Source organism: Myotis lucifugus, unplaced genomic scaffold (assembly GCF_000147115.1).
Source record: "Myotis lucifugus unplaced genomic scaffold, Myoluc2.0 scaffold_104, whole genome shotgun sequence".
Taxonomy (NCBI): domain Eukaryota; kingdom Metazoa; phylum Chordata; class Mammalia; order Chiroptera; family Vespertilionidae; genus Myotis; species Myotis lucifugus.
In genome coordinates this window covers 2182457-2210244 of record NW_005871152.1, presented here as the reverse complement: position 1 = coordinate 2210244, position 27788 = coordinate 2182457, and the positions used below count along the sequence as shown (strand labels likewise).

Genomic DNA, 27788 nt, shown 5'->3' with positions numbered 1-27788 from the left:
GTCCCCTCCAGCCAAGTGGAAATCCCAGGACTTCTCCAAGCCCTGACCTTCTCTCTGAGGCTCACTAAGAGGTGAATTCCTTTGGGAACTATTCTTACTGTCCTCCAAATCCCATTTCTTTCTCCATCCCCAGAAACGCTCTAGCCTTCTCTACTATGGACTTTGAGATTTACGGGGAAATTCATCACCAGCCTAACTAGAAAGTATCTCTACTTATTTTGAACCCTTGTAGCCTTGAGAAGTGGTTTAGTCCAGTTGAGCCTTGGCATACACAGCTGTGTGTTGGTGATTGTTTTTTTACATGGACTGTTTTATCTTCCCAAATTGACTGGGTATAGGAGCCATATATTATTGCTCCTCCTCCATCCACGACTCGGTTATCAATGAATACTTCGGTTTTGAAAAGTTCATTTGGTACGGAGAACCATCTTGGTTTGTTCTGAATGGAAGAGCTATTTACTTCAGCAAAAGTTACCTGGGCTTCCCCATCATTTCTGAACATAGCAAAAAAAACACAAACAAAACTATTGTAATCTGGAAAACACATCAGACTTCTTAGAGGCATAGGAGCATGGGGCCAATATTTTAGCACACAGGATGATGCTAGAAGCCCAAAGTATGCAGTGGAGATAAGAGAATGAGTAGACGCTTTGAAATCTATCAGATCAGAGTTGGGGGTCCTGGTTCTTATTGACTATGGGACTTCTTCTCTGAACATATTTGTTTCTAAAATATTGATAACAACATCTATTTTGCAGGGCTAGTGTGAGGATAAAATGTGATAACATATAAAAAGCACTCAGCGTGATGCCTAGAACAGGGTAAATGCTCAGTAAATGTAGATAATTCTCATGCTGAATGGGCCACTGATGTTCTAGGGCAGTGGTTCTCAACCTTCTGGCCCTGTAAATACAGTTCCTCATGTTGTGACCCAACCATAAAATTATTTTCGTTGCTACTTCATAACTGTAATGTTGCTACTGTTATGAATTGTAATGTAAATATCTGATATGCAGGATGGTCTTAGGCGACCCCTGTGAAAGGGTCGTTCGACTGCCAAAGGGGTTGCGACCCACAGGTTGAGAACCGCTGCGAAGATGCCAAACCCTAATTCTAGGACAAGAGCATGGGAGTAATTGTGAGAAAAAGAGGACTGAATAAATAATTCATAAGCTCTAAACCGCACGCCGCTCTGAGTTGTGTGGTGAAATCTTGGGCCATCCCTCCCCACGCCCAGAACAGGACTCATCCCTTTATCCAGCGTATCCGTGCTGTATACGAGACCTGCCAATTAGTCATCTCCTTTATCAGATCACCTGTCCCGTGTGGCAGTGCTTGTGTTCCACTCATCTTTAGCTTACTTAACAGTGCCCCCACAGCCATTCACATAACTTTCATGCTATTATTATAATTGTTCCATTTTATTATTAATTATTATTATTAATCTCTTATTGTGGCTAACTTACAAATTAAACTCTGTCATAGATGTATGTATAGGAAAAAAATAGTATATATAGTATCTGTGGTTTCAGTCATGCTAGGGGGGGTCTTGGAACTTATTCCTGTGGGTAAGGGGGTACTACTGTCTGCTGTTCTGCTGTTTTAGAATATGGTATATAGGAGAGCAGCCTCTTTTTTTTTTTTTAATTCTTTGACTATTCAGTTGTAACAACCTGGAATTCAGCCCAATCTGGACTGGGGGCTTCATTTACTCCAGAACATTCCTGAAGAAATCAAGCTGTGGAACATGCATAGCAACTGAGAGGTCCTGTTTAGTACAGCATGAGGCTGTAACGTATACTCAACTCCAGGAGGCACCTGCTTAAGTGTGGAAAAGCCACATCCCCCCATGAATGGAACATCTACTCTGTCCCCATCCCTACTGTTCTAGCCTGAGTCCAGAAGGCATGAGGCCAAGTAAGTTTTACCCATGGAGCTCTATATTTCAGAACTAAGTTTTGGTAATTGAAATAAAAATAAAGATATAATTAAGAGCTTTTTTAAAACAACAACAACAACAACAACCCTGAATGTTGTGATTTAAATAACATTTTAAAAAGTATTTTTAAATTGATTTTAGAGAAGAAAGGAGAGTAAGAGAGAGATAGAAATATCAATGATGATAGGGAATCATCGATCGGCTGTCTCCTGCATGCCCCTCACCAGGGATCGAGCCTGCAAACTGGGCATGTGCCCTAACCAGGAATCCAACTATGACCTCTTGGTTCATAGGTCGATCTTTAACCACTGAGCTATACCAGCTGGCAAAATAATATTTTTTATTTCCCTAAAGAGTCACATTTGAATGAACACTAGTGCAGAGAAGGTCAAACTTGTTAGATGGTAAAGAGTCTTTTGATACAATGAATGGAGGTCCAAAGAGCTGACCAGAAGATGCATTAGGAAACAGTTATATCATGCAAAATGAACTGTTCCTTGGTCAATTTCTCACCTCTCTGACTTAATACAAAGGCTCATCTTTAAGAAATCAATCACAGACCTAATTTATTATAAAATGGATGCAGTCTATTGAGAAAAGTCAGGTCAAAGTGCTTAGCTGTTTTTATGAGGGAAAAATCAAACAATGAGCAATTATGTGTTATTGGGACTGAAAAACAAAATCGACAGGAATGGTACCATATAAATGGAGCTCGATGTGACTGGCAACCAGCCTGGCCTTAAAGAGACAGGCTGGTGACATTTCCTCTTTCCAGGGACTTCTTGTCTTAAAAATTCCCGAGGACATGAGCTAGAATGCAATCCTGGAACTGGGCCACCTCCTTCCTCCCAAGTGGAAGCTTTCTAACACCCATGTCACTTCTTTTTATTACCAAAGAGCAGGTTATATGTTTGTGTTTATTTTCTCTAATGAGGTCCATTGGGATTAGCGTCTTTTAGGCAGAATTTCCTACTGAACTTTGGTTTTAGTTCATCCCAGTGGGGCTGGTATTACTTAGCAAGATTATGAACTCGTGAGCAGGTGTCTTGAATCACCATGGAGAGTGTTCCAAGTAGCAGGAATTGTGAGATTCTTCCTGCATGACATATGTCTCAGGTGACCTACTTACCGTAAGTCCCATTCTCCCTTTGAACTGTGATGAAAAGGAGGCTACACAAAAGCTGACAGGTACAGCCTGTTAAATCCAACCCCAAAGCAGGCTTTGATGTGAAAATGAAAAAGAGAGGACTTATTAATTTACACGCGAGGATCACAAATTCATCGTGTCCACAGAAAACCCAGACTCTGTACTCGGCACCACAACAGTTTTATTAGAAGACCACACGCGTGAAATTTTTTCCTTACAGGTTAATGTTTAACTGGCACATAATGCTTAAAATGGAGAGAGGCACATTTTTGAAAGCACTTCTTTTCTTTCGAGTTTTTGGAATTACACTGGGGATTTACATAAGTACAAGCTTTAAAGCCTGTTTTCCATGTATGTTAAATACCGAGAAGAGTAAATACCAAGTGTGTGCTTCCTAGCGCTTACCATAAGTTGCTTTTTCTGTTGCCTTCGAAGAGTAATATTTTCAGAAGGCGGTGTTGAATATGTTAGCGGGGGACATTTATGTCAGTGTTAAGCTCTAATAGTGAAGCTCAATTGCCTGACTTCATGATGGTTTTCCTATTCTTCCCTCAGCTGTATGAGAATCAATAGGCAGACGTGTACATCACAACACCAACCTGGAATGGCACCACAGCCTGGGGCTGAGAGGCACAGTGGCTCAGAGCACGTGTCCTGGGCTTGCAATTGAATTAGGTTTCCAGCTTTGGGATTCTGGGAAAGTTGCCTAGGCTGTGTAAGCCTCAATGTTTTTCAACTAAAAAAAATGGGGTAATATAATACCTACTTCATAGGGTTATTGTGCAGGATAAATGAGGTCATGCTTAGCATGAGGCCTGGCTTAACGCAAGTTAGATTTCCTTCTTATCATATTTACTAGTAGACTACTTTTAACAAAATTAACTAGACCACTGTGGTGTGAGAACTCTTCTTAACTTTTCGATATGACTACAAAAGAAGAGGTGAAGAGCAAAAATCTAGTTAAGGGGGCTACCCTGAATTAACTTTGCTCTTATCATTTTACCCCATTGTTTACCCCATTGTTAAGCCCACTGCCAAATGACAGAAAACTGCAGCCTCCGTGGACAGTTTTCCAGGATAATTTACAACCTGATGGCCCATTACTAGGACAGTATATCCTCAGTGGGACACTCCTGGGACCGAGCAAGGTGAAGGGAAGATCAGAGGACCGGTTTGCGGAAAATTCTGCTCCCAATTTAACAACCATGAAGAAAGGAGAAGAGGCTGCTGGATAGGCAAAGTGAGTGACATATGACAAGGGACCCTCACTTGCTACCATTCCATCCAGCATGCTTATTTTTTTGCTCAGTGGTTTTGGTTTTTGGCCTAAATCAAGGCATCAGCTGCTTCCATAATTGCTGTCCTTCCTGGCAATGACTGGCCTCTATCAGTAAGCAATCCTGACAAAGTCATTGAGGTGGTGATGAGAGCTGATAGGATTCCAAATTTGAAGGACTTTCTGGGATGGGAATGTCATTCCCCATGGCCTGAATACATGTTTCTGGAGACAGTGCGGTTGAATCTTGACTCTGCTATTGCATTTTGAACAAATTGCTTAACTTCTCTTAATTTCAGTTTCTTCACTTATAAAATGCAGATAATCATTGAAGTTTTTTTAGTGAAATAAATGAGATTATTTGTGTATGTGCACTTATAATAAGGATCTCACTAGTAAACAGCAGACACACTCATACAAAGTGCTAATGGAGGGGAGTCAGGCAGAGGAACTACTTACAATGACATTGGGCTGGTTTTTAGGAAAATCAAGAGGGGATGATGCGGTGCCCTGGGCAGGCGGTGGGGAGGGAGGACATGCCTACCTCTAGGCCTGGACAGGCAACAGGAAGGAATGTTTGCAGGAGCCAGGGGAGGGCTGCCCGCAGACGCTGTGGCTTCCATAGAGGAATAGAGCCAACCTGCAGTGGGGAGGGCGCCAGCCCCACTTGGCCTCAGTGCTATGACCTCTTCCACTACCTCCAATGGAAGCCAGAGCTCAAGGAAGCCCACTGAAGCCCTCTGTACAGGAGAGCCTTCTGGGCGCAGAGCAAGATGGAGAAGGGGCGAAAGTGGATCTGGAGGGGAACTGGAGAACGTCATCACGTGCGTGGTATTTTCCCTGCCACACAGACAGTACAGGTGACTCCTGAACAACATCGTTTCGAACTGCACAGGTCCATTTGTTTGCAGAATTTTTTTTCAATGAGTCTATTAGAAAAAATTTTGGATAACTGACAATTTGAAAAAACTCGCAGATAAACCATGTAGCCCAGAAATATTTTTTTAAATTAAGAAAAGTTAGGTATGTCATGAATGCATAAAGTATATGTAGACACTAGTCTATTTTATCATTTACTACCATAAAATACACACAACTCTATTATAAAGACTTAAAACTTATCAAAACTTACAAACACGGACCATACATGGCGCCATCTGCAGTTGAGAGAAATGTAAACAAGTGTAAAGACCCAGTAATTAAACCAGAACTGCCTGACATGTACCGCGGCACATACTGTAACAATTGTGTAGCCACCTCCCATTGCTATTGCAGTGAGCTCAATTATCCCATTAAGACGCCCAGTGATGCTAATCATCTCCCCGTGAGCAGTTTGTCTCTCCAGGAAAGTGCATGTTGCAGTAAACAGTGATCTCTCGTGGCTCCTGTGTACTTTTCATCCCGTTGAGTTCAATACTGTAAACCTTGACTAACACCATGGGACCCATACGAAGTGGCACTAATGCTGCTGGAAGTGCCCCCAAGAAGCAGAGAAAAGTCAGGACATTGAAGTTGAATTGCTTGATATGTACCATAGATTGAGGTCTGCAGCTGCAGTTGCCTGCCATTTCAAGATAAATGAATTCAGTAGAAGGACCATTGCAAAAAAAAAAAGGAACTTCATGAAGCTGTTTCTGCAGCCACACTAGCAGGTGTGAAAAACTAGCACGTTTTGCAAAATGCATTTTTATCTTTATTGAAAATGCAGCTTTATGTGGGTGCAAGATTGCTATAAGACAGACATACCTATAGACCCTTAATATGATTCAAGGAAAAGCGAAGTCATTATATGATACTAGTTGCCCGGTGCATGAAATTCGTGCACATCAAAAGGGAATTAATTAGAGGAAATATTTTAATATTGCTATTTGCCCTTTTTCTATAATAGAAGTGTCAGAGGTGAAAGAAAATTAGTAAAATGTATATGAAAATCTCCCTCCTGTCAGAGTCTGGGGCATGCCGTGGGACTCAGAGTCAAGTCTCAGCCCACCCACGCATACCTCGGAATCACGAGAGACGCAGACCCGGCTGGCCCTACCCTCGTCCAGCCCCACAAGGTGGGGGCACAGCCTCAGATACCCCAGCCCGACCCAGGTGGGGGGTGCGGTCTCAGGTTCCCCGGCACAGCCTCAGGTCCCCCAGCCCCAGTACTGGGGCGGGGGCACCATCTCAGGTTCCCTGGCCCGGCCTCAGGTCCTCGGCCCCCACCTGGGGCAGGGGGCATGGCCTCAGGTCCCCCTGCCCTGGTGTGATGGCATGAAGGTGTGACAACCATTTGCATATTAGCTCTTTATTATATAGGACTAGAGGTCCAGCACACAAAATCGTGCACGGGTAGGGTCCCTAGCCTAGCCTGCGATCAGGGCCATCTTCCGCCCACTCACCAGTCCCCAGTCCTGCCCTGCCACTGCCCACCCTGGTTTCCTGTGGTTCCCCATTTGCCATTCAGCGACCAGAGCCTGCGGGCCGGAAGGAGGGACCAAGAGGTCTGACTTCCACCTGCTCGCCAGCCCCCAGTCCCGCCCTGCTGCCACGCACCCCGGTTCCCCGTGGTTCCCTGTTCGCCATCCAGTGATTGGAGCCTGCAGGCCGGGGGGAGGGACCGAGAGGTGGTCAATACACCTCGTAGCAACTGGTCAATTGGTCGTTCTGGTCATTACGCCGTTATGATTGCTGGCCTTCTGTTATATAGGATACGATATGGAAACACTAGAACAGGGGTGGGCAAACTTTTTGACTCGAGGGCCACAATGGGTTCTTAACCTGGACCGGAGGGCCGGAACAAAAGCATGGATGGAGTGTTTGTGTGAACTAATATAAATTCAAAGTAAACATCATTACATAAAAGGGTACGGTCTTTTTTTTTTTTTTTTTAGTTTTATTCATTTCAAACGGGCCGGATCCGGCCCGCGGGCCGTAGTTTGCCCACGGCTGCACTAGAAGGAAGGTGAAGGATCTACAGCTTCTCTCCTGCAGGGACTCACAGTGTAGCATAAGCCTCAGACAGGGAAATAAGAATTATACAAGGGGAGAAGTGCTGTAACAGAGATGTGAACAAAGATGGATACAAAGAAGGAAGTAACTGAGATATGATCCAGGAAGTTTAAGTGAGGAAAGGAAAGAAAGAAATTTCCAGGGTTCACACAGTTTGATTCTTGATAATGTCTCTGTCTCCAGTTTATAAGATCTGGAGCAGAAGTGGCAGTAAATATCTTCTCAAGTAGTGACATATGAAAACCACAATTCTCTTGCTCTTACGATCATCCCTATCACTTGGCTTACCTGCACAGTGAAGACGGAGCATGGTTGCCCGCCTCAGCCCAGGCTCAGGCCTTTTTCCTTCCACACGGACAGATCTGCTTTTCCTGATGCTGAGACTGCAAGACAGTGACTTTTGATTCCTGTTCACACTCAACGGATAAAGTTCCTCTTTCAAGATACTGTCTCAAGTGTTCTCATTCCAAGGGGTAGTTTTATGGGCAGTGACCTGTGTGAGGCCTGTCTTCTCTCCCACAGACCTATCACCAGGTGCCCTACCCTGACTCGCGTTAGGGACCACTCCTCAAGTTGTAACCCTGGATAGAGTTCTTTTTTCTCTTCCTCCCCTACATCTTTGTTACGTATCAGGAACATTTTAAATAAAACCTTTCTTTGGGGTTTGCAGCTGTATGTGTGTGAATGATTGAGGGTGATCTAAAAGAAAACAAAGGGTTTTGGCAAATCATCATTACCACGAGTGAAATCTACAAAGGATGCAGCAGGAGGACAGATACATAAATATTATGTAATTGTGTACAGTTTTAATCCAGGAATTTTAAATCTTTAACACCATTATCATGTAGTTACATCAGTGATCCTAGAAATTAGACACCCCTCCCCCCCAAAAAAAAAAAAACCCACAACTTTTCTAAGAACACCCCTACTGAAATGGAACTGACAAAAAGAAAAAGTGTTGTCTGGTGTCCTGACTTTAAAGAAGTATGAAATTAAAAGAAAAAAAAATGAAAGCAATGTCAAAAGTTAAAATCACTTTCCATTCTATCAAAAGCTTGCTTCATTGATTCATTAAATATTTATTGGCACCCACCTGTGAGCCCCAGCTCAGGCTGCAGGTATAATTTCAGCTTTGCCACGTGCGGAGCCGTGATTCCCTCATCTATAGAATGGATAGAAACGTGAGAATTATCTCACAGGTTTCTCATCAGAATTAAATACGACAATGCAGGCATAGTGCTCAAGACTGCTTGACACCGCATCAGTATAATTACTCTTAACCTTTATTTCCCTTCAGCCCTGCGGTTAACGTCAAGTACCTTTGAAGGACATTGAAAAATCCTTAAAGTGAAATTTTTGACTACATTAAATTCTACCCGAGTGCCTCCTATATCTCTAAATCGGGGCATGTGGAGATGGATAACCAGGAGCAGTCTGAACTCAGCAGGGACAGGGCAAGTCCCTCCCGCTTTGGACCCTCTCAGGTGTGTCTTAAGGAAAGCTGAAGCCCTGCAAATGGACGGGCTCCTCAAATGTAAGTTCCAGGTCATCTTTGCAGATGCCCCTCCCCTCCGGTCACCCGGCCTTTCCCCAGCCCGGCGCCCCTCACTGGGGTTTGCTACCCGGGAACCCTTCCCCGACAGCAGCCTCCAGGGGGCCCCTCGCGCCCCTGCGCTGGGCGGGGCGGGCGGCCGCACTGCGCATGCTCCGGCTGGCGGGCTGGGTGCGTGGGCCGTGGGCGGGCGCCGGCGCAGGTCCGCGAGAGAACCCCCCCCCCTCAAAAAAAAAAAAGAAAAAGAAAGAAAAACACCTGGTGCTTCTGTGTGCCAGGCACTGTGCTCGGCACGGGTTGGAATTTAAAACCCAGCAAGGCAAACCCTCCCCGAGACAAGCTGAGGCTCAGGAGGTTACTGACTCCATGTGAGGGTCTACGAAGGCGTCAGGGGTGTGTGTGTGTGTTCAACCAAGAGAAGATAGGAACCTTTGTAGATTTAAGGAAAGATATGTTTATTTGGGCTCTGTTGCCGGGGAAGAGTTCCAAGAAGGGGATGTTTACATAGGCAGCCAAGCGTCCGCAGTTCTAGTTAGTTACCTACATTCAAGGATGAGCAGTTTCACATCAGGTGGGGAGAATATGCAGATAAGGTAGGGTCGCGGAGCACCTGTAGTCAGGAGTCTTGGAAGCAATTATGTTTAAATTTTATCAGGATGAAGAAAGAACAGGCATTTCCTTCCATAATTACAGTGGGGCCTTGACTTACGAGTTTAATTCGTTCAGAGACCGAGCTCCTTAAGGAGCTCCTTAACTCAAATTACTCTGTCAACTCAATGCAAAAAATCAGCCGAGAGACAGCTGGTATCTCAAAAAACTCGTTAGTCGGGACACTCGTAAGTCAAGGCCCCCACTGTATTTACCTTTTTAATTGGAACTGTTTGCGTATACGTGGCTAACCCCACTGAAGGCCTTGATTAGGATTTACTGTGTTCCCTTGGTTACGAGTCAGTCGGAGCAGCAGCTCAGCCACCCTTTCTCCGTGTGCGCGGGGGGCGGGGTGCGCTGTGTGTACACATCACCGCCAGCCAGGGAATGTACAACACCCTTATGGTTTCCAGCTGCCAAAGGGAAAACAAAGGTAAAGATATTGTTCCTCTTAGTTAAATGCATTATACTAGTATTTAGGGATATTTTAATTTGATGCTAAATGATTAAAAAAGAAATTGAGTTTTAAAGAAACACTTTATTGCAGTAACTAGTTGGTTGACATTCCTGTAATAATGTGCAGGGCACTTCAGTTTGATATCTTTTAAGTCATAATAATGGTAGAAATAAACTCAGCATTTTATTGAATGTTTGCTGTGGATCGCATAGTGTGTTAAGTAAGTGCTTTACATATATGCATTATCTTCTTTAATCCTCACAACAGTGGGGTGAGGTAGGTGCTACTGTTATCCCCATTTTATAGATAAAATAATTTAAGTTCATTAATGGCATAACCCAGATATGAACCCAGGTTTCTCTGACTTTTCTTTTTTCTTTTTATTGAATTTATTGGGATGACACTGATTAACAAAATTACACAGGTTTCAGGGGCATAATTCTACAACATTATTTGACTTTTAAATTCATCAATAACCTATCTAGGTGAGTATGTGGGGAAATGTGCATCCTCATGCATTGTTGGTAAGAGTACTATAATGATTTATCCTTAAAAATGCACAGCCTGACCGGCTCAGTGACTGAGTGTTGCCTGATCTATGAACTAGGACAGGGGTGGGCAACCTTTTTGTGAGTGCGTGCCCAAACCAGCAAAATCTCTGACTCAAAATTCTTCTGCGTGCCAACCCTAATTTTTTGAGAACATGTTACGCCTACTTGATAACTCTTAAGGTGTACCTATGTGAAGAACCTTGAAAAAATAATAAAATTCATTCGAGCGACAAAAACACAGTATATGATGATGAAAAATACATTTATTTTTTAATGTATACATGCACACTGATAGTCCGACAGAAAACTTTATGACTCCGTTTGATATTATCAATGAGACTTTTGCTGCTGCATCACTGATGACAGAGATTTTACATCAGGTTTATATTTCGTGACCTTCAGAGATATGCACGAGCTACTACTTTCATCAGTCAGGCTACTCCTATTACGAGACTTAACAAAATTCATCACTGAGAACAAAGATTCACAAGCGTATGTGGATGAAACCAAAACACTGGTCGGATCTAGGAAGGCAGGGAGAGTTAAGGCAGAGGCATAGAAATTGCTCTTCCCCTCTCTCATCAATCCATGTCTATGGTCTTTAAGATAACTTGTTATGTAAAATTATTTATCTAAGATGCACCTACACTGAATTTATCTGAAAAATAAAAAGTCGATATTAAGAAAAAAATTGTAAATGGAAGATTATAAGAGGGTTTTGCGTGCCAGCAAAAGTTACTGGCGTGCCATGTTTGACACGCGTCACAGGGGTTGCCCACCTCTGTTCTAGGGGGTGCGGTAATTTTAATTACAAAAATGATGCTTATCTATATATTTCCTGATTGTCTACATACAGTGACCAAATATTTCATTTAAAAAGGAATTTTAAAAATCACGCGTGAAAGCACTGGTGGAGGAGTTAAGATACAGGTTTCCTTAAGCTTTATAAATAGTGTAAGGTCTGCATTTCATTTCATAGACTATGGGGACCTCTGGAAGTTTTCTTGCTGTGCGTATTTCTCCACCTCAGAAGTGAGTAAAATGGTTACTGTTCCCATCTTATATAGATACTAGTTTACAGATTTAGTGGCAATATTATATTATTTTAAATAAACTATTTTTTACTTTCTTTTCATTTGTCCATTGCCAAAATATAAGTAAATTATTTCCTTTATTTTGGTGTTATAAAAGTAGCCGAATTTATTACTTCTTCTTTTTTTTTTTTTTTTACATTTTCCAGAGAAAAATAGAAAAATATACTTAGGATCTCATTGTCCATTTGAGATCCTTGTTAACTTATTAGCATTTTGATATATTTCCTGTCTTAAAACATTATCCAATGGATGCTAGAAGACAAGAAATGAATCATTTTAAAATGCTGAAAACAATTCTGCCAACCTAGAATTCTGTATCCAGCAAAAATAATCTTCAAAAAATAAAACAAACAAAACATTATTGTACTCATGCTGTAATTATTCAGCTCTTTCCCACTCAGCATATGGTACACTTTTGCCTGTTTTACTGAGACTTCAAAACCATAATTTAGTGATATTGTAATACTTTACATAGTGGATGCACTGTGTAGTTAATTTAGCAATTTCCTGATTGTTGCACATTTAGATTGTTTCCAAATATTTAACATAAGTTATGTTTCAATTAACATCTTCGTGCAGAAATTCTTTTCTCCATATACTAGCTTTTCAGAAGTGGAATTATCAGGTGAAAAGGATAAACATTTTAAGGTTTCAATACATATTACTAAATTGTGATTTTTCTGATTAAAACTGGAAATTTAGCTTGACTTTAGGAAATTGAGGTTGAAATAATTGTCTGTACAATATAAGACAGCATAGAAGCACTACATAATTTAAGAATGTTCCAATTGTATGCACCACTAATGTATACATATGGGTATAAAGTATAGTGTATAATACTGACTAAAGCTATGTCCATTTATAAGTTTTCCATGTATAAATAGAAATAATTAGGTCTAGGTAGCTTGACATCCATTGTTTAATAGTATTTTATAAAGTAGTGTTAACTTTTACTTACAGTAATCACATAGCATTTTTCAGAGGTTTTCAATTCAGCACTTGGCCAAAAACTACAGCACGACATTGGCAAATAATAGACTTTATGTATAATGCAAATTGGATTTTATGATTTTTAATTAGTTTGTGTGATTTTATTTCACATGTTTTAACTGTTAAAGCTTTTATTATGTTAGGTTTTTAAAATATTTGTCTCCTTTACTATTATCTATTTCTTTCTGGCTGGCATAACACATTTTGTTTATCTTTGTAGATTCAGTATTAGCTCATAAATGCTCAGAATTACTATTATTAGTAAATTAATTTCTTGTCAAAGCTTTACATTTAAACATTTAAAAATTCTATGTAGCATAATTTGCTTCTAATACATCATTTTATTAGAAGGGGGGGAAACTAGTAGTTATTGATTACTATGTGCCAGGGGCTAGGCTCCATGCTTCATATACATGATCTCATTTCATTATCGTGAAACCCTGTGAGATAGAAGTTATTACTCTCATTTGACACAATGCAGAGATAGGCCCAGAAAAATCCTGGTTAAAATATAATCAGATCATGTCATTCCTCTGCACAAAACTCTCTACTGTGGTGTTGTCTAGTATGGTAGCCTTTAGCCATATATGCATTTGAAATGTGGTTTGTCCAAATTAAAATAGACTGTATATATAAAATATACACTGGATTTCCAGGACTTAGTATGAAAAATAGAGTGTAAAATATCTTGTTAATAATCTTTTATGTTAATTACATGTTGAAATGATAATACTTTAGATATATTGGATTAAATAAAATACATTACTAATTTCACTTGTTGCTGTTTTCCTTTTTTAAGAAATATGGTTATTAGAAAATTTAAATTATGTTTGTGGCTCACATTGTATGTCTGCTGGTCAACACTGCTCTAGTGGCCTTCATGTCCATTGGTGTGGTCTACAAGGCTGTATGCTGTCAGCTCTTTGTAGTGCTCTGATCTCCTCTCCCACTGCACTCCCCTTGCTTGCCCCTCTCTGGCTACTCTGGCCTCCTTCCTACTTAAACACACCAGACTCTCCACATCGCTAGAGCCTCTGCCTTTGTTGTTCCCACTGCCTGATTGCTCTTCTCTGAGATAGCTACAGTGTCCACTCTCACCCCTCCTCAGGTCTTCTTTAAAATCACACTTTCTCAGTGACTATCCTATGTAAAATTACAGGCTCAACCTTCCTTAACCCCAAATCAGGCTCAAGTCTCTCTCCTAAGTGTCCCAGAGCATCCTACAATCCCCCTATAACAGAGTTTTTAACACATCGTTTTATACTAGTAATGGTCAATTTTACTTGTATGCATTCTCTACTAACTGATAGGAAAGGTGTTAAAAATTGGTGTCTGTAGAAGTTTTGTACTATTCTTGAAAATTTAATGTAAATTTGAAAGTATTCAAAAATAAAAAGTTTTAAAAGTTATGTCAGTCATTCCCAACTAAATCATTTTGTTTGCCTCAGCTCTTTGTTATGTAGGTTTATTGTATTTGAATGGAACAAACTTTCATGTCCTTAAACTATCCTGTACTTCAGACTTTACTAATGCATATCAGTCATCTCAATAAATCTGAATTTAGTAAATTTTACTAGAACAGGACAGAAAGTGATGGCTAGTGTTGCTTTTCTCCCTGAAAGGAGCAAAATCATGCTAAAAATTGCTATATATATAAGTGCAAATTTTGGTTCTAAAAATGTAATGGTTGGAATGGACTTATAATTTTAAGTATTTAAAAATATGATTAGTTGTATATATAGTATGATTTGCAGCTAACGAGATAAAAATTCATTTCGTTATTCTTCACATTTTTCATAATTCTATGACCTTTACTGTAAACCTCATGTAGACAAAGCAGAAAACATTTTGCATTGAATACTTATGCTTTTCATTTTGCACTGCTTAGTCCAAACAAAATGTCCAGCAAATAAGTCTAGTTGTTTATTTTTAAATATACAGTGGGGCCTTGACTTACGAGTGTCCCGACTAACGAGTTTTTCGAGATACGAGCTGTCTCTTGGCCGATTTTTTACTTTGAGTTGCGAGCTAAAATTTGGGTTACGAGCCAGCTTCAGATACCCCACCGCTAGTTGGCACAGCGAACGTCACAGTGAATGCCACAACATCAGCCCAGCATCACGTGTCTCACTCGTTCACTTTATGATTTGACATACGAGTAATTTGAGTTACGAGCTCCGTCACGGAATGAATTAAACTCGTAAGTCAAGGCCCCGCTGTACTAAAACTCAGGATATTAATGTGCATTAACTTATGGTAGAAATAGTAAAGATGAGTACCAGTGGTATATACTACTTAAAAATTAATTTATACTAGCTTTATCCCACTTTTAAAAATAATAGTGGAGTTCTTTGTTTTTCTCTTTAAAGATATGGATGTAATGAGGCCCTTAATAAATGAGCAGAATTTTGATGGGACATCAGATGAAGAACATGAGCAAGAGCTCCTACCTGTTCAGAAGCATTACCAGCTTGATGATCAAGAGGGCATTTCGTAAGTGTTATGGTTACATGTCTCCTTTTCATTCAGTATATACTTGGTAATCTTCTATGGGCGAGGGGCCCTACTAGATAGTACAGAAGACAAAGATGGATAAGACATAGTTCCCGCCCTTAAGGTGTTGATAGTCTATTTGGGAAAGAACAACTACATCTAAATTACAGAGTAGTGTATAGGAATTACTCCAATGATGATACATATCAAAGGTTATGGATCTTGAAGGAAGATCTGATTGAGAGGATATAAATTTTAAGAGAAGTTGCTTCTGAAATAGGAGTTAGATCGTGGGAGGTAGGTAGTAAACCCTTCGTTATGCAGTTGAACTTTTTAAAACTTTTCTTATTTTATCATTAATAGATTTGAGTGAGTTCTTATTCTAGGAGTAATTAATGATTTAGCAAAGTAATGTTTTAATTGATAAGAAAAGAATAGCATAAACTAAAAAATTTTAAGCATTTTTATTTTCTAAGTTTAAAGTTTGTGCTAGTCTTCCTAGTTTATTTTTTTCTTGGTCAAGAGACCTCCTTCAAATGCCTGTTAAGAGGAAACTTTTCTTAGGTGAAACCCCTTAGGGCAGTGGTGGGCAAACTGCGGCTCGCGAGCCACATGCTGCTCTTTGGCCCCTTGAGTGTGGCTCTTCCACAAAATACCACGTGCGGGCGCGCACGTACAGTGCGATTGAAACTTCGTGGCCCATGCGCAGAAGTCGGTATTTTGTGGAAGAGCCACACTCAAGGGGCCAAAGAGCCACATGTGGCTCGTGAGCCGCAATTTGCCGACCACTGCCTTAGGGAGTTCATAGTCTAAAAGTTAACCAGTTTTTATCTTACCTGATGATACACATTGTTTTAAAACTTGTATGTTTTTTCTTTTAATTAACTTCCTCTTATGTTCATCATAGATCATAGATCAAATATGTTTAGTACCATAATTACATAGACAATGTCAGTAAATTGCTATCTTACCAACCTAGCTATATAATCTTCAGTATTGTTCTGAATATTATAGCAGCAAAGAGTCTTATGAGAAAATTACCTTTTCTTTATTACTTTAACTAGAGGCCCAATGCATGAAATTTGTGTAAGGGCCTTGGCCCCGGCCCCTGCCTGCCGCCACAGCTGGGGGCCTCTGCCGCCTCTGCCTTGGCCCCCGCCTGCTGTGGCTTTGTCTGGAAGGAAGGACATCCAGAAGGACATCTGGTCTAATTAGCATATTATGCTTTTATTATTATAGATATGTACAAAAATAATTTTACTTAAATATCTCACTTAGTCTCCATAATAATCCTAGGTATTTTACTTTTATTGTATTTTTATTCTTTATTTTATTTATCTGGTCAAGTTCTTAGGTAGTGTTGAGAACTCTTTTTTTTTGGAAAATAAATTAAAACCACTATTAAAAAATTCAGTCAGTTGTATTTTACTTTTAAATGGCAAAGATGGGACTTGAACCAAATATGACTTCTGGCCCATTTAACTTCTGGTTGAATGGAAATGTTGATTCCTTGCCTAGATTAATTTTTAGTTATCTCCTAATGCTAAAACCATGATCATGTGATTTTAATAGCTTTTGTTCTAAAATGTTTAAATCTTACAACTTTCACTTTTCAGATTTGTACAAACTCTTATGCATCTTCTTAAAGGAAATATTGGAACTGGCCTTTTAGGACTTCCATTGGCCATAAAAAATGCAGGCATCGTGGTAAGATTATCATTGTGCTCTGTAGTTACCACACAGCTATCAGTCTTCATTTACAGCAAAGATTACCACAAATTAACATCTGACCTAGTCAACTAAAACATGGTCAGGTGATAAATAATCATTCAGCCATTGTATTGATAAAGTTATGCCAATTATGATAATAGTATCTAACCAAAAATGACAGTTAATTACTCTTTTCATTTCTACTTAATTAGTAATATGTATTATTTGACAGAAAGATCCTAAACTAGTATTTGAGTTTACAGGTATGTTTATATCTTATTATTCTTGGATTTTCAGTGATTTACTAGTAAGCAGTGTACACATGTCAGCACATTTATTTATAGAGAAGATATTAGTGAACTTATAGTTTTTTAGATTCAGAATAAAATATGTAGTTTTCAGATTTCAAGAACAATAGTTAAAAGGAATAACATGTTTTGAAAACAAATATTTAAGTCTTAGAACCAATTATTATAGTTGTTGCAGAGACTCTAGATAGGAGAGAATTCACTTAAGAAGTAATGAAATTATATTTAACCCTTTTTTAAATGACTAGTTTTCTAAAAAACAATTTTAATATCATCTTTCTCTGCATTTGACTTTGTTCACTCTAATTTAGAGAAACTTAAAATTTTCTAATTATAAAATGAACTTTGGCAATATTTTGTCTGTGTCTCAGCAACCCAAGAATAACTTTAATTTTAGTAATAAATACTTGAAGTTTATGTACCACTTTTTCAAATAGTTATTTTCTAGGCACAGTTCCTCACACATAGTAAGTGCTCAATAAGCAGTCTATAGAAGAAATGGATTGCCCACAATCCCAGATAGATAAGAGTGCTATTTTAGTCATTCAGCGGTCGCCAACAGGTGGTCTGCAGATCACTGGTGGTCTGTGAGGTCCGAAAGGTTGGCGACCGCTGTTTTAGATAATGATTCATAGTTGCATGTAATTATTTTGGTGGGGCACTGGTAGTGATAGACTTGCTGTCTCATGTTAAATAATATGTATTCCGTCCTACTTTGTTGCATATCTAGCTATACTCTATTCATAGGTTTAGACAGCCAAGTTGATAAGATGGAATTATATGTGGTAATTTAAGTATTACTGGAATTCTTTCTATATCCAGTTTATTAGTTTTTCCATTAAAAATATTTAATCATTTTGTCCAACAAATATTTATTGGCAAATGCATAGTTTGTTGTCTTATTGCTTATAAGGCAACTTAAATTTTGTTAAACTTAAATATGTCAACCTTTTAATTTTTCCCCTACAGCTTGGACCAATCAGCCTTGTGTTTATAGGAATTATTTCTGTTCACTGTATGCACATTTTGGTGCGTTGCAGTCACTTTCTCTGTCAGAGGTAAATGTGGATTCATTAAGTCTATTTATTTTGAAGCTGTGTAATTATTTAAAACAATAGATAGTCTTACATTTCTACACTGCTTTTCAACTAGCAGTTGTATTTCCTGTAATCTATTATATAGACAAGTTTAAGATAATGAATTTGGAAAATGGTAGCATTTCATATGGTTGAAATCTGGTCAGAATATATTTACTTATTTTAAAATATAGCCTTGCTCTAGCCCATGTTGTATAGTGGTTAGAGCAAAGGCCCACGCACCAAACGCTTGTGGACCCGATTTCAAGGACATGTACCTGGGTTGTAGGTTCGATCCCCAGCCCTGGTTGGGGCTCTTGTGGGAGGCAACCAATCAATGTGTCTCTCTCACATCGTTGTTTCTCTTTCTTATGCTCTCTCTCCCCATCTCCTTCCCTTTTTCCTCCCCCTCCTTCTCCCCCCTCCCCTTCCTTCTTTCCCTTCCACTCTCTCTAATTATCAGTGGAAAAAATATATTCAGGTGATGATTAACAAAAAACGATAAAGTGAAATATAGCCTTATTGGCCTTGGCTGGGTAGCTCAGTTAGTTATAGTGTCATCCTGACACACCAAGGTTGCAGGTTCAATTTCCAGTCAGGGCACATACAAGAAGCAATCAATGAATGCATAAATAAGTGGAACAACAAATTGATGTTTCTCTCTTTCTCTCTCTCTCTCAAAATAAATTAAATAAATATATTGCCCTATCAGTCGTAGAATGGTTTCTTTTATTTAGTGTAAATGAGAAAATCAGGAAAGATATATGGGGAAATGGAGGAAGCAGTACTGTTTTTAGTTATAGTGTAATGATCTCCAATTTGTTAGTAATTCAGTTTGGGGTATAGTGACTTTAGTGTTCTTTGCTGATATGTGGATTGGTAGATAGTCCATAAAATAATATTCTTTTTCTTTATCTTTTATCATGAAATGCTTCTACTTTACAATGGACCACTTTTAAAAAATAAATATTGTCTATTCTAGTAAACTAAAATTCTTTGTTATAGTTGTTAATCCTCACCCAAGGGTATTTTTCCATTGATTTTTTTTTTATTATTTAGAGAGAGATTGGAAGGTACGGGGAGAGACACACAGTGTGAAAGTGACATGTTGATTGCTTGTCTCCTGCACGTGCCTTAATGGGGCTGTAGATCGAGCCTACAACATGGCCCTTGACTGAGCCAAATTGGCTAGGAATAGTAAACTAATATTCTAATCTTTAACTCTTGTTGTTTTAAATGTTCTTAAAACTGTGGGCAAGTCATTTATGATTTTTAAATAACAATGTATACTTGAAAGAAAAGTGGGAAAGAGGACTTGGGGAAATAATACCTACCTCATGGGGCTACTTTGAGGATTAAAGAAGATAGGTTATGTGAAAATATATTGTAAAGCCCTGTACAGATGTATTAAGTAATGCTATTCTAAGAATGGAATAATTTAAGCATGAACAATGTTTTTAGGTAATTGAAATATTTAAATCTGTGAAGCACAACTATTGTTATATGAATTCTACAAATATATAAACTTCAACAGTAGATAAAACTAATATATTGGTAATAAGGACAGATAAAATTTTTAAATTTCATGAGACATACTTTATGCAGATCTTGAAATTTCAAAAAAACTGTCAGGGAATAGCCTTAGAGTCATTAATTCCCATTTATTTGATGTCTTTTAAAGGGAAGGATTTATGAACCTACTGGAATTTTTTTTTTTTTCACATACATGTATGTCATTACATTACAGGTTTAAAAAGTCAACATTAGGCTATAGTGACACTGTGAGCTTTGCTATGGAAGTAAGTCCTTGGAGTTGTCTTCAGAAGCAAGCAGCATGGGGACGGTAAGTGCTTGCTATATTATTAATATCTGGTTATTGAAATTACATTAATTTTAAGTATTTTAACCTATAAATGCTGTTAATTTATACATGAATAAAAGTATGATAAAGTTGGGGGAATAAACATAATCTTTAAAGTTAGACAGACTTGGGATCAGATCTCAACTCTACCATTTTTCAATTTTATGACCCTGGACAAATTATTTTGTTTTAGTTTTCTCACTATCAAATGAGTTTATAATAATACTTGCTTCACAAGCTTACTACAGTAGTTTAAATAATATTTATGAAGCACCTGGCAAACTTCTATACCAGGGGTCCTCAAACTATGGCCCGCGGGCCACATGCGGCCTGCCGAAAACATTTATCCGGCCCACCGGGTGTTTTTGCCGCCGCTGTGTGCATAGGAATTTGTTCATAATTTTTTTTTAAACTATAGTTCAGCCCTCCAACGGTCTGAGGGACAGTGAACTGGCCCCCTGTTTAAAAAGTTTGAGGACCCCTGTTCTATACTAATAAAAGCATAGTATGCTAATTAGACCAGATGTCCTTCCGGATTAAGCTGGGGCTGCGAGGGAAGCCCAGGTCCCGGGTGCCAGAGGGAAGCCGGTGCCGGCAGCTGGGGGAAGGAAGGCCTACTCTTGCACGAATTTCATGCATCGGGCCTCTAGTATGATATAATCATGTTCATTCATTTTTCAAGGAAAAGAAAAAAGTTGTGATCTCATTATTTCAAACAAAATTATGCTGTTTAGCTACATGCTTAGAAGACATCTGAAGTATGCATTTTAGGATATTCTTATCTTACTGGTTAAATATAACTCTATCATTGGTGGACATGGCTAATCAAAGTGAGATGAATACAGCCCTGGAAAAATAAGCATAGGTGATCAACAAAATGCAAAGTGTGGTACAAATGATATGTGCAGTGAAAATTAAAAGAATAAAAAGAATAGTGTTAATGGTTTATGGTTAAATGTGGCCTTTCTAGGGATTTTCAGGGGTTTAGATGTATTTATGAGCTGCTGAGAGTTCTTGATATGCTGAGTAGGAAAAGGAAGAAAACAGTTTCAGGCCCTACGGATTTGCCCCCCAAATTGTATCTTCTTCCTCCTGCTCCAGTCCAGAGGCAGCTGTGTCTGTTTTTTCTATCAAAAGAATGGCTTCACATAGAAGTGGTTGGAATGATTATTGGTGGGATACTAAAGTCAAAGATGAATGAAGAGACCTTAAGGGGAATACTTAAATGTAATTCCTTAGAAGAAACTTGAATTCATTTCAGGGTACCAAGATTACTTCCAAAAGAGGTACCTGAAGAACCATGGACAACTGTAGAGATAGGGCCAGAATGAAGATACAGGCAAGGGCTCTTTTAGTTTCAAATGGCAGAAGGAGGATCTGTAGATTGGTAGACCAGATTATTTGACAGCTTGACATTGATGGTCAGATGAGATGCTATTGTAGTCACTTATTGTTCCCAGAACAAAATTGAGAATATTGCCTGGCCTAGTGGTTCAGTTGGTTGAGTGTTGTCCTGTACACCAAAAAGGTTGTGGGTTTGAATCCTGCTCAGGATGCATACATAAGTTGCCAGTTTGATCCCCAGTTGGGGCACATACAGGAGGCAACTGATTGATGTTTCTCTCCCACGTTGATGTCCCTCCCCCCCGCCTTCCTCTCTCTCTAAAATCAATAAAAATATCCTCGGGTGAGGATGAAAAAGATTGAGAAGTATGGGCTATATATTAACATGTAGACAAATTTGTGACTTGATCAACTGCCATACCCAAAGAATGCTAATTTGGTGATATCCCTTTCCCTTCCTCCTACACTATTTTGTGTAGCTGGAATTTTATAGATATCTCTTTAGAAAATAAGAACAGAGCTAAGCTATTGAAGAGGTCTCCGATGGCATGATTAGGGCCATGCCCTTAGTCCTCTCCTATTCCATATTATTAGTGATTTGATAGTAGAGAGTATGCTCATGATATTTGCAAATGACATGAAGCTGGGAGGCTTGGGAAATACACTGGGTTAATCTGAAAAATATCTTGAGAAGTAGAAGAGTTGTGCTTAATCTAAAAGAAGAAATGTTTTCATTAAATTATTTTATAAGTATATACTCACAAACTGTTGAATTTCAGAAATAAGTGATGGGAAAATTTTGGCCTTTTAACTTAATGAAACATTCTTTTGCTCAGTAATAATTGTAGTGATATACTGATCATAACAGTATGCTTTTTATAGAAAATAAATATTTTAATTTTTATTTTAAGGATGTGAAAAGAATATACACTATTATAATGTTTTTAAGTAGTTAAAAAGAAAATATATATTGATATTTCAGCAGCTCTTATTAATAATCATTTGTGGGTTTGTCTTTTTAGGAGTGTGGTTGACTTTTTTCTGGTGATAACACAGCTGGGATTCTGTAGTGTTTATATTGTCTTCTTAGCTGAAAATGTGAAACAAGTAAGTATTTTTCTCCAGTTATTGAAATCATTTTCTTCCAATGCCATAATTATAGCATCATGTTTCCTCTGAGTAAGCCATGGCCAAATATGCAAATGTGTTTCTTTCATTAATTATGTTTCTTTGTAGATTTTTCTTTAGTTGGATTTCTGCTATTGCTGATCTTACTTTTCTTATCATTATATCAATAATGCTTGTTCGCAGGCACAATTTACTGAGTCTTAGCTACTCAAATTTTAGGTACACAGATGTTCAGGAGCATATTCTTTACGTTGATGTTTTATAAAGACATATATAAGGCTTTAGCCGGCGGCCTAAAGAGTGAAGTACAAAAGTGGACATTACTAAAATGCAACAATTATTGCCATGGTCTAAAAAGATGCTATGTCCAGAAGTGTACAGTGTTTTTTAATTTTCTCCATATGTAAATATTTGCTTCAAGAGGAAGTGGTTTGCAGTTTTAATAGGGACTGTCGATTTGAACAAATATGCAAAGCACTGAAATAAAAAGCTCCTCTATCAAAACAGTGACAGAGCACATTTCTGTATGTGCTTTCACTGGTAGTTTGCCTTTATTATTCCTACATTACACCCTGCTCTTTCTTTATTTTAATTAATAGAATTTATTATCCACATGTGTATGGTGCAATACTAGGCATTTTACATAGTAATATGTAGTACTTGTCTTCTAGGTATTTTAATGCAAAATTATAATGTGACTGTTTTCTAAAGAACCCGTATGTATACATATAAGTATATCTGATTCATTTTTCTAAGTATAAAGAATACTTTATTTTTTTATTTTATTTATATATTATTGCTTAAAGTATTACAAAGAGTATTACATATTCTCCTTCTTTTTCCCCCCCTTGACAGTCCCCTGGCCTCCCATACCCCCCAGTGTCTTATGTCCATTGGTTATGCTTATATTCATGCATACAAGTCCTTCGGTTGATCTCTTACCCCCTTCCCACCCCCCAACCCTCCCCAGCCTTCCCGCTGTAGTTTGACAAAAAAAAAAAGAAAAGAACTGATAAATGTGTCATATAGTATAAGTAAGCAAGTGGGATGGAAGAGAAGATTTACTTCATATACCAAATCATAACGAATCTTTTCATTAACATTTTGAGCCCCCTACATGCAGGAGGAACTGGGGAGGAACAGAATAATAAACAGTAAACCACCAGAAAAAAAAGAATATTTTATATTTAGACCAGGGATTGGCACACTTTTCTGTAAAAGGCCAGATAATAAGTATTTTCAGTGTTGCTGGCCATATGGCCTTTGTCTCAACTCAGCCGTAAACAACACTACATAAGCAAATAGATATGGCTGTATTTCAATAAAATTGTATTTGCAAAAATAGGCTGGATTTGGTCTTTGGGCCATAGTTTGCTAAAGCCACTGGCTTAGATTTCTATTGTTGGAAAGGCTTATTGAATCAAACCCCCTTTTATAAAAGAGAGAATTGATGCTTTCATTAGCATTACTCATTATAGATGATGTACTTTTAATTTTGCAAGTAGTTAACTTCACAAGTTGCAATTTTCTAGGACTACTAACTCAGTTGAGAGGCTATTTATTGTCAAGAACTGATAAGACATATCATCTTACCAATCATTTATGTAGAATACAATGGAAATGATGCCTTTCTAGGATTGTGCAACATGGTAGTATACTGTATCTTTTTTATTATCTCCTAAGAGAGCAACCAAAAAGCTTGATTTGAATTTATGAATAATGCTAATGATGCCTTATAATTTTATATTTATAAGCTATATCATTTAATCTTTACAACTACTCTGTAATATAATGTAAATACTATGCTCATTTTATGAATGAGGAAACTGAGTCTTGCCATATGTGAGTAATGTGCCCTAAGTCATATAAATTAGGTTGAAATTTAAGTCTGACACAGCTGCCACCCAGTATATTCATTGCTCATCACTGGACAGAACACTGTCTGATTTTAGTTTTGTGTGTGTGTGTGTGTGTGTGTGTGACATAAAGAGTATATAAAGTACATAAAATGAATATCTGAAGCTTAGGATTGGTGACGTTCTCCTACAAAATACTATCAGTTGCTTCCAAAGGTAAATAGAAGAAATTAACTCATTTGCACGTGTGCTAGAACACCAGGTAGAAAAGTGATGCTCTGGGAGGTAAGAAGAATGCCTGTTATGGATAGAAAGATGAAAGGCCTTGTGAGAAATAACGGGCAACATGGAAAAAGACGTTCATTGAGACTTGAGAAAAATGGAAAGGAATGATGAACATGTCACCTCCGCACAGCAGACAGATGGTCACTGAAACAGCAGCATCAGAGATTTCCACTCTCTCCAGAGGTGCTCTCTTACATCTGATAGCAGTCTCTGGTAGTTTGATCAAACTTTACCAACACTCAGGTTGATCAAACCTTATCAATTACTATTACTGTTACAGTTAAAAATGGTAAGATTATTACCGCCTTAATCCACATAAAATTGAAAGTGTAGTATTTCATCAAACTAAAGAAGTAAGGGTTTAGTTGCTATACAGATGTGTGAACCTCCTGCTCTGCAGCTGCTATATGGCTGTCTCATTACACCACCGTGGACAATTGGGGGGTGAAAAAGCCATAGTGCTCGCCATGATTTAGTCCATTGTGGTTATAGCTCCTCTTGGTTCTTACTCTAAGATACTCTAGAACATTTCAGAGAGATGAAATAGTATATATGGGCCTTATGAGAAATGAAGAGTTGGGAAGGGATATTAGATTAAATAAAAAGATTTGGTATGGACTTTAGAGTCAAAAGATCTGAATTCAAATCCCTGCTCTCTCAGTTTTAACGCACTCATTGGGCAAGATCCCCTTATCCCTACTCAAGTCTCAGTTTCCTTGTTTGTAAAATGGGAATAGTAATAAAAGCTCCCCTTGTTCCCTTATTGTGAGGTTCAGCTGACAAAAGGGTTGTGAAAGCCTTTGTAAACTGTCAAGCAGCATACAAATGTAGGGTATTATGGCTTTGATTTTGATTTTAGCTTTGCTGAAAAACATAACCTGCTTTGAAATTTTAACCATTAGATTACTGAATAATTGAAAAAAAAGTTAATAAGTAGTGATTTTTAATCAATTTGAGCTCTAACTGGAAACAACTGAATTTAGTAATTTTATTTTATAATATTTATTTCAGTGTTTTGCATTTTGGTAAACATGTGAGATCATAGGAAGTCCTATTAGATAGCCAATCTCTGTCTCTAGAGGGCACCAAAGGACTCAAATGTTTACCTGAATCTTGCTCTAGGTATGTATCTACACTTTTATTTTATTTTTTAATCCTGAAAATTTTTATAATTATTGTTCTGCCAAAGAATACTAAATTATGAGATATTTGTGATAGAATTAATTTCAGATTCCCAAGCACCTCATGATTCAAAAAAACATTTTTAAAACTGGTTATGTAACTGCTTTTCTCTTGCCAGCTATCCTTGTTAGCACCTAACTTTGATCAATATCTAATCTGATTATTGGAGTTACTTCTTTGATGCAAAAGTATTTGGCTCCAAATAATTTGGCTACTGAGAAAATTGAGTCAACAAATAAAATATCTTCTTAAGAGCCAAGCATTGTGCTTACCAGTTTAGCTTCTATTTCAAATGATAGAAAATAAAATACAAAGTTTTGATGGCCACTTACAAGATTAATGTAAGCTATACATTTCTTAAGTGGTGCATGGTGTAACCTTACAGTCCAGTATGAGTAAGAAATTGCCTATATAATTTAAAACTAGTAGATACATTCCCTGCAGTTGAAGATGATTTGTACATTTTTAGGTGTTTATTGTGGATTATTAAGTATAAAATTAAAGTTAACACTTGAATTGTTAATCACATGAGAATCTGTTCTGAACTTCTAATTTGTTGGCCTGTTAATACTTAATCTATGTAGAGAGAGAGATGTTGGAGGGGAAGCCAGGTGGCTACTTGGGCAGGGCGGCAGTATTTTATCAGGTCAACATGTAGCTCTTACAAGCTAGATTCTGGAGTCTCAAGCCTAGGTTTGAATTCTCCAACCAACACTTACTGACTTGAAATTATGTAAGCTTTTTTTTACCCTCCATAAACCTCAGCTTCCTCAACTATAAATTGAAATTAATACTACCACCCACCTCAGAGAGCTGTTTTGAGAATTAAATGAGATGCTGTATAGATACATAGAAAGTACTCTATTAAAAATATCTGCTATTCGCCCTAGCTGGCTTGGCTCAGTGGATAGAGCTTCAGCCTGCGGACTGAGGGGTCCCAGGTTCGATTCTGGCCAAGGGCATATGCCTGGGTTGCAGGCTCCATCTCCAGTAGGGGGTGTGCAGGAGGCAGCCGATCAATAATTCTCTCATCATTGATGTTTCTATCTCTCTCTCCTTCTCCCTTCCTCTCTGAAATCAATATTATTTATAAATATATTTAAAAAATAAGTAAATAAAAATACTTGCTATTTATTAGTATAGAATCTGGTTCTTGAAATTTTATGTATTCAGAAACTTGATAAGTTATGCTCAAAAGAGGGTACAGTGTTGGGGGCAAATAGATTTTCACTGGTATTTAAATTATAGTAAGATCAGTCTCTGCTGTGAATTTTTAAAATTGTTTTTAAAGTTCTCTGTCATTTCATTACTATATTAGTGAGTTGGGTTATGTGATTAATTGAATCAGAGACACATTGTAATACATGGATCCTATAAATCATTGTATCTCTTTTGAAAACTGAATATTAGTTTATAAAAGTGGCTGAATAAATTTTAAGGTAAAGTTGACTTATCTTAAAGAAGGTTTTTTCTTTAACAAAAATTTATCTACTGTCTAACATATGGCCATGCATGAATTTAGTGGATTCTTAATAAATACTTATGGATATGATGATCATGTAAAAACAATTGATTTTTACAACAGTTTTAAAGCTACTATGATTTCTAAATTTTATTTGGGCTACTGTACATTTCTAAGAGGCACTTGGAGCTTTCTGCTGTGAAGAAAGTAAGCTGAAGTAGCCTACCAGTGGCCATTCTAGACAGTAAGCCGCCTCTTCTGATGGTCTCAGAAGCAGATTAAGCCTTTGCAGGATCATGAAGCATCATGGTTAGTCACAAAGCTTCAAAATGAGTTAGTAAATCTACCCTCATCATTTTCTAGTCATTTTTCTGTTCACAGTATGGTAAAAATTATTTTGCAAAGAAGAGTGTCCTATTTTAATATCCTTAAATT

General features: G+C 38.0%; 1 protein-coding gene across 4 annotated transcripts in view; it reads left to right on the top strand.

Moving 5' to 3' along the window:
• The first annotated feature begins 8856 nt into the window (after positions 1-8856).
• The window catches only part of SLC36A4 (solute carrier family 36 member 4), a 50790-nt gene continuing 31858 nt past the window's right edge, over positions 8857-27788 (top strand). The window contains exons 1-6 of one of the 4 annotated variants that reach the window (XM_006092759.2): positions 8857-8890; positions 15018-15141; positions 16758-16848; positions 18129-18217; positions 19983-20078; positions 22463-22547. In XM_006092759.2, the coding sequence (XP_006092821.1) occupies positions 8872-8890; positions 15018-15141; positions 16758-16848; positions 18129-18217; positions 19983-20078; positions 22463-22547 (504 nt within the window). In that variant the 5' untranslated portion in view covers positions 8857-8871. Of the gene's footprint in view, positions 8891-9928; positions 9990-15013; positions 15142-16757; positions 16849-18128; positions 18218-19982; positions 20079-22462; positions 22548-27788 lie in introns of those variants that run through there. The other 3 variants (XM_014459174.2, XM_023757274.1, XM_014459175.2) reach the window with 3 other exon arrangements.